Consider the following 7,260-nt stretch of genomic DNA (forward strand, 5'->3'; position numbering starts at 1 on the left):
CGTCACCGGGCGCGCGTCAATCTAAAATAATGAAGAGACGGAGAGGAGACGCGTTCGGGTTGACGGCGCGCGGCGTCGTGGGGTCGCGGGGAGAGCAGCGCGGCGCCGGGTGCACGCAAGGCCGCACCGCCGAGCTGCTCCAGCAGCGCCGATGACCCGGCAGAATGAGGGCGAAAACGTCAACGCCCCGGCCCGGACCCACCACCCCTTTCCTATGTCTCTGTTTCTATCTCTGCCTCTCTCTCTCTCTCTGTCTATCTCTCTCACTCCACCCATATTTCTCTCTCTCTCTCTCTCTCGCTTTCTCTCACTCCCCCTCGCCTCCATTACCACCCCTCAACCCCCAATGCCAAACACCTCTGCACCTGCGGAACGAGACGAGATGTAGTCGCATGTCACAAAGGAGGAGGCCCACCCCACGCCTCGTTGTGCGGCTGCTCCATCTGCCTTCCGCTCGACCTCCTCCTGATGCCTGGCTCCTCTCGCAACGACCTCTTCCCCCCCAGGCAGTTCCTGCCTCGTCTTCAGCGCGTCCGTGATGCGACATTTGATCCGCCGCTCTCCCTCACCGCCCCCCGCGCCTTCCCTTCGTCTGATGACGAGCGGGGCGATGATGCCACGTGGTTTGCCTCTATACAGGCGCGAATGTTTGCCTAATTATTTTCCCTGACCCCGCTGCTGATGTGGTCGGTCGATCACAGGGGACCCTGGTTCGCCATGGCCAACTACTGCACCCGCACATTCTAATCGCCTTCACCCCCCGACAGCCACGTTCACCCTTATAATATCGTAAATAAATCACTGTAAGTCCGAAAAGGTCACGAGCGTACCCTTCGCCCTGCTTTAAGTGTACTGAATTTGAATTTGCACCCAATAGCCTTTTTAAAACTCAATTGTGTTTTTTTTTTTTGTGTTTTTTTTTTAATAATTCAAAAAGGGCGGCGATAGGCTTGCCTCCACACACCTCTCCAAACCGTTCTTTCCCGAGCGAGGTGCGGGGAGCTACGCGCTGGAGAGGTCCGCAGTGTGTCAGAGCCCCCGCCGGGCGCCGTCGGGACAGCAGCAGGCGAGCGTCATGGCGCGACCCAAAACATGACCTGCTGCCGCCACCTGTTGCCCAACGCACACGGCACGGCAGAGATTGTCTGCTGCCGCTCTTTGTCTGCTTCGTCGGACCGACGCTTGACCCCCCAGGGGTCACGGATAACGACAGCACTATAGTCAGTGCGAGAGAGACAGACTTATGGGTGACCCAGAAGAGTGAGAGAGAGAGCGCGAATAACAACAAAGTGGCCCGCGGACCGCTTAGCCGGCACCCCTGGCTTAACCCTCACCGTGAGAGAGAGGGAGAGGTGGAGCGTGCGGCGCGGGGTGTGGGTGGGTGCGGCACATTCGGTCACACTATGCGTTATTTTCTCTTCTGAAAAGGATTAAAGGGGCTGGTGAAGCCCTGAAGAGGAGAAGTGGGAAGAGGAGGGGGGGGGGAGCTTGTCAGCTGAAACAAAGTGTCCCAAGCGAAGGGGTTCGCGGGGATGAACCGGAGAGGCGGCGGGTGAGGGAGGGGGGGGGCGTCTAATTCCCTGCGAGATTGTGTCCCGTAGGCCGAGGAGTCGCGCGCGCACGCGGGAGGCCAGGTCCGAACACAAGGGAGGCGGCCGGGAGGGGGGCGTGGGCGATGGTAATCCCTCCGGCTAAGAGATGCCTCCCCCTCGGCACGGTAGACGACATGCCTGATACGGCCTACGAACTACGACACACCAAAGTGCACTGCACTGGCGGAACCCACTTTGATGGTTTAAGGTCTCCCCCACTAGAGAGCCTCACGGAACCTCAGCTCAAGTCTTTTTCTCTTTTGTGTTTAACTTTGGGAAGTCTCATATTAAAGGAGAGGGAAGATTTTGAACAAAAAAATCTGACACCACCGCATCTGACGCACGACTCGATTATTACATAAATCGACATAAATAGAGCGAGAAAATAATTGGTTATTCCTATCTCGTCAGAGTAGAGTAAGCCGGGAGGGAAGAAGGGCAGTAGTGTCAACGGGTGCAAGAAAAAGGCGTTGGAGTTTGCGGAGGCTGCTGCACACGTGGAGGAAGAGCGAGCGAAAGAGGGAGCGGGAGAGAGAGGAAGAGAGCGAGCGGGAGAGAGCACGTGGAGCCCACGCGGGTAGGCACGCAAGGCAGGGTCGCGTAAGGCGCAAGGAGCAAGAGGCAGCCCCACGCAAAACATACCACGGCCACTAGTGATGGCTGCTGCGCGCGGTTTGGTTTCATGTATGTCGCATCTCTCACTCTTTTCATTTTCTGCGCTCGCTCCGCTGATCGGCTGCGTGGTGTGGCGCTGCCGATGGTGTTGACAGGACCCCGGCCCGGGCCCACTCCCAACGGGGCTCCTACCCATCCGTCAGCAGACCAATAGCGGGCCGTCCCTGGCGTGCTACCCCTGTCTCTCCCTCCCCCTCTCGTCTCTCTCTATCTCTCTCTCCGTCGCGCTCTCCCTCTCTCGCTCCCTGTCATTTTCCGACTCACTCCCGCCTATCCTGCAAATCGCGAAAGTTTTTTCCTCTCGTGGGCTCAACTTTGGTGTAGGCGCGGGGCTGACGCGCGCTATGCTGCGCCATGCAATTTTGATGAAGCCCTGTGGAACAACGATGATGCGTTTCATTGGCTCGGACGCGGCCGAAACGGGCGCGGGGGGGGGCCCTGATGGGCCCTGCCGGCCTGCCGGAAAGGCACGGCCTAGTTGTTCTTCTCCCCCGACAATAAATGATGACAAAAAACAAGACAGAAAAAGAAACGCGGTAGAAAATAACAATATAGCCTTTATGGAAAAGATAATCGCAATCGCGGGCTTTCGATTACGCATCGTAAATTCTAACGTGGGCTGCGCTTGTTGCGTTTCGTCGGATATAATATCGTGTAATCTGAATTAATCTGCCTCGGGCGAGTGGCTGGTTGTACGAGACGTGGACGCGTATGGGGGTGGCGGGGGATGTGTGTGCGTGTGTGTGTGGTGGGCGGCACTCGAGGGAAAGGCGGCGGCGACGACGGGAGTCTCCGTTAGCGAATGGGCTATTTCAACAGTGCGGGGTGCGGGGGAGAAGAGGAGGGGGTGACTCAACTTTTGCATTATGGCTGACTAACGGGTGGCGGCGGCGGCGGCCGGACCCGGGCTGGCCTGGCGCGACGTGGCGGGGCGTAGCGTGGCGTTGTGATCGGGTCCATACTACAGGCCCCGTCCGGCCCGGGCCGGGCGCGGCGGGCACAGAGTGCACAGTAATCTGTGAGGGACACACATACAATAGACGGATTGCCGATGTGGCCACAAGCAGCCCAGACGCAGCATCGTGGCTTCACTTCACAGCGCGACTCGCAACAAAGCGAGGGGGCTCAGACAACACAGCAAGTTTCTTTTACGTTTTTCTTCTTGTCCAAATCTCTGCGTTGTTATGAGACACAGTTTTAGTAAAAGATGCAACCGACAACACCCTGAGAAGGGCCACAGCCACAGCAATAATTAAGCACAGCAACTAATGCAATTTTAAAGTCAAAAATTTTCCGGAAAAAAATGGGAACTTTGTCAGAAAAATCCGGAAATTTAATGAAATATTTCCAGAAAAATTGGAAAAAAATCCCACAAAAAACACTTTTCCGGAAAATTAAAATCCGTAGGCGGTCTCATAATGTCTACTTTTACTCTGTTCCAGATGATCGTGCCCAGGCGCGCAGAGAAGCGCGCCGCCATCATGCTGGACCGCATCTTCGGCATGATGAAGGACGCCGTGAACGGCGACCCCAACACGGGCCTGAAAGCCATCGCTCCGGACGACAGGGTGAGTGCTGGAGTCTGTCTGTCTGTGTATCTATCCATCTGTCTGCCTAGCTGTCCGTCCGTCTGTCTGAGTGCGGGAGCAACGGCGCGACGTGCCGGACGGGCGGGCGTGGAGCTTGCTGCCGGGCGCGCACTCCACTGCCCTGCCTCGCGCTGCTTGGGTGTTTGATGTCGCCGAGCGCCCCGCCTCGCCTCGCCTGGCGCCTGTTCCGTTAAATACGGTTAGAGCATTATCACTAATGGCTCTGAGGCTGCGGCTGTGGTCGGTATAAGGGCTGCTGCTGGATGGGCGGGGCGGGGCAGGACAGGGCGGGGCGGGGCGATAACAACGTCTTACCAGACTCGGGGGCGGGGGAAGACATAGAGGCTGATACCTGGACCGCTGCTGTCGCCGCCTGAAAAAAAAACAAAAAAACAGCCCCGATTTTCCTGTTGCTGTTTAATAATGTCTGCGCTCGCCGTGACCGTGGCTGCCCACGAGGTCCTCTAGGATGCTGCCCCTCCTGCTCCTCCTACTTCTTCTGCTCCTCCTCCTCCGTTTTATTCTTCTTGTGCTTCGTACGCTGTTCGCTACGCGGGGCCCCACACGACGTCCTTTGAGGCGCTCGTCGTATTTCAACGCAGCAGCACCAGACACAAAGGGCCGGCGGCGCGCAAAAGGCCCGGCGACGGGGGGGATGGGGAAGTGTCGGCAAGGCATACGGAATGAGCTTTAACTATGAAATGGGCAGCCCTTGCGTCTGCCGACACTGAAAAACAATCTTCTCATTACAAAAATGTCATCGATATAAATCGCCATCCATAAGATGCAACAGGGTAAAAACAGGGCATTGTCCCTCAATTCATATTTAATTTTGCAATTAAAATATGAGGAACGTGAACTTTTATTGTTAATACGTAACCCACACTCGATTGTGTAGTTGTCTTGTACCGCAAGCCTCTCTAACCAACCATGGCGCTTTACGGTTCCGAGCGGGTTGCCTCCTCGATCGGGTTGAGGCGCCATATGGTCAAGGGGCAGTGCGAGAAACGCGGAAAGACAAATGTTATTTGTGACGAAATGACCTGTACGCAAGAGTAGGAATTTGTGACTTTTTTTTTTCATCGCATAACATGTTCTAGCGGGAGAAGAAGTCCCAGTCCCTGACGTGCTGACGCGTTCCGCTCTGTTGCAGATGGACCTCCAGCGCCGCGGGCAGCAGAAGGGCCGTGTGTACTGGCGGTGCTACTTCAACGCGGTCACGTGCTTCCGCCGGAAGTGAGGCGGAGGAAGAGCGGAGGTTCATCCCCAAGCTTATCATTAGAGGTTTTTATCTTTCGCGACCGGTGAGGAAGTGACCACCCTCTCGCATTGCTCGACGTCCTGGATGGACTCGGACAACGTACGGACATGTCGGATGCCCAAAGGAGAAAAAAAATATCAATTATAAATAACGAGAGATCGAATGCGTTCGCTTGCACCAATTTTTTTCTTTACGGTTCGGTCTGGTGGGATGACGCAATCAATAGTCACGTAGTGACCTGGGCTTATCTGGCTATTCTTACGAAAATAAGGCTGCACTATATTTTTGTACTCAGTTCCCTATCCTACTTTTTGACTCCAGGACTGACTACCGGGCAGAGACGAGAGTTAGTTGTGTTTCTTTCGGTCATAAGCGCACTCATTTGATCTTCTCGGTTAACACGCTTGCAGTTAACTCAAAAATATTTCATCAGCCATTCCCCAAGCTGCTTAAATTCTATTTATAGTATCAAATCAATCGACAGCAGGACGCCTCCTTAGGATTCATAAAGGGACCCTTCAATAAATCAAATAAATTGAAATAGTTCCTGACAAAATGTCCCGCGCGAAGTATAATCAGTTGTTATAAATCATGTTGTTTTGTTGATGTTAATTGATTTTTCGGTGTTCTGCTTAGGTCCAGAATACACTTACAGACTTGAACATTGACTCTTTCTAGTTCGTAAAATTAATGTAATTGTTTTATTTACTATGTGTATACTCTATCTATCTCTATAAGAGACACATCTTTCATATTTGCTTATGAACTCGATGGAAAGAACGCTTAATATAATTTTTGTAAATACTTGACACAGCCTTCTAACATAGACAGAGGTACTAGGCAGTTTTCTCTCATAGCAATATCCCCTCTTTGGTTCCTCAACGTTTTGCGTGCCTTCGAACACGCACAAAATGGATTAGCTGAACTTTTCTCGAAAATATTGGCATTCACGGCTAAAATTTATAGCTGTTCTAGAAAACGCGTGAACTACTCCAGCATCACCAGAGCATCTGTTTGGGCTAAAAATTAGTGGAGAGGGCTAATATTTTTATCCTTGGCCATATGAGCTAATGCATTAGCTGTTTCAGCGAACCCTTTTTTTCGCCGTGAACCCAATGACAAACAAATATGCTTGTCTTGTCTATAGTAGTTATTGACGCACGTCGCCGGAGAGATAACTTGTGAGACAAGTTGACTTGGCGAGGTGATAGATTTCTTGACTTACATGGTAATCGCGGACGAAAAAGTCACGTCATGGATTTAATTCGTTAATCTATTCCCTTGTCTATGTCCGTCCCGCGCCCCCAATCTCGGATACAAATAATGACACCTTCCGATCGCGGTCCCGCATAAAATACCGATTACATTTTGCATGTGTCTTGAGCGCTTCCATAGCCCCCCTCCTCCCCCTCCTCCTCCTCACCCTCCTCACCCGTTCGACACCTTGATCTAAATCGCGCGCTGTTGGAGACTCGCGCGTCTGACGCCCACGCCCCACGCAGCCCGCCGCCCCTCTGCAGTTGGCGCCGAGCGAGCCGAGGCCGACCGACGCAGACTGGCAAACTTGCGTGGGTCTCACGGAACGCGGGTGCGGCTGAACTGCGTCGTGCGGCCCGCGTTTCAGTGGAAGTTGTCGCTCTCTCTCTCTCCCCCCCCCCAAATGAGAAGTCCCCTTTTGTTCCATACTTCAATCAAATTGTTTAGCTTAGTGTACCATATAATATTGTTGGATGTAAGTTTTAGTATAGGATTAATAAATAGATGAACGCCATAAACAAATCGTTTCAAAGACAGACGACTTTTATTGTCTCACCTTCTCTGAGCCCGCCAGCCCGCCCTCAGCCTTATCTGGAAACGGACGTTGATTTTTGTTCTGTGCCGCGGTACTCGTTGGCGCGGGGGCCCTCCTGGAGCATAGTGGTGCGGTGCAGCCGAACGCGTCCCACGGGCCGCCGGGGCCGGGGCCGGGCCGGGGAGGGAGCGGCCCGAACTCGGCCTCACTTACTTTCTTTCCGCTTTGACAAATGCGTCTCTCCGCTCCGTCCAAGTCCTGGTGGTGGTGGGCACCCTCGCGATGGTGTGACCAGGCCGTTGCCGCAGCGCGCGGCGGATGAAGGGGGTGAAGGGGGTGAAGGGGGTGAGG

At 53.9% G+C, this 7,260-nt stretch overlaps 1 protein-coding gene across 1 annotated transcript in view; it reads left to right on the top strand.

The window, feature by feature from the left end:
- LOC127749694 (uncharacterized) overlaps positions 1-6,908 on the top strand; it is a 15,262-nt gene extending 8,354 nt beyond the window's left edge. Inside the window, exons 2-3 of the mRNA XM_052268939.1 lie at positions 3,710-3,835; positions 5,010-6,908. Of these exons, the coding sequence (XP_052124899.1) occupies positions 3,710-3,835; positions 5,010-5,096 (213 nt within the window). The 3' untranslated portion in view covers positions 5,097-6,908. The remainder of the gene's footprint in view (positions 1-3,709; positions 3,836-5,009) is intronic.
- Positions 6,909-7,260: the final 352 nt, after the last annotated feature.

Source organism: Frankliniella occidentalis, unplaced genomic scaffold (assembly GCF_000697945.3).
Source record: "Frankliniella occidentalis isolate FOCC.00 unplaced genomic scaffold, Focc_3.1 Scaffold79, whole genome shotgun sequence".
Lineage (NCBI taxonomy): Eukaryota > Metazoa > Arthropoda > Insecta > Thysanoptera > Thripidae > Frankliniella > Frankliniella occidentalis.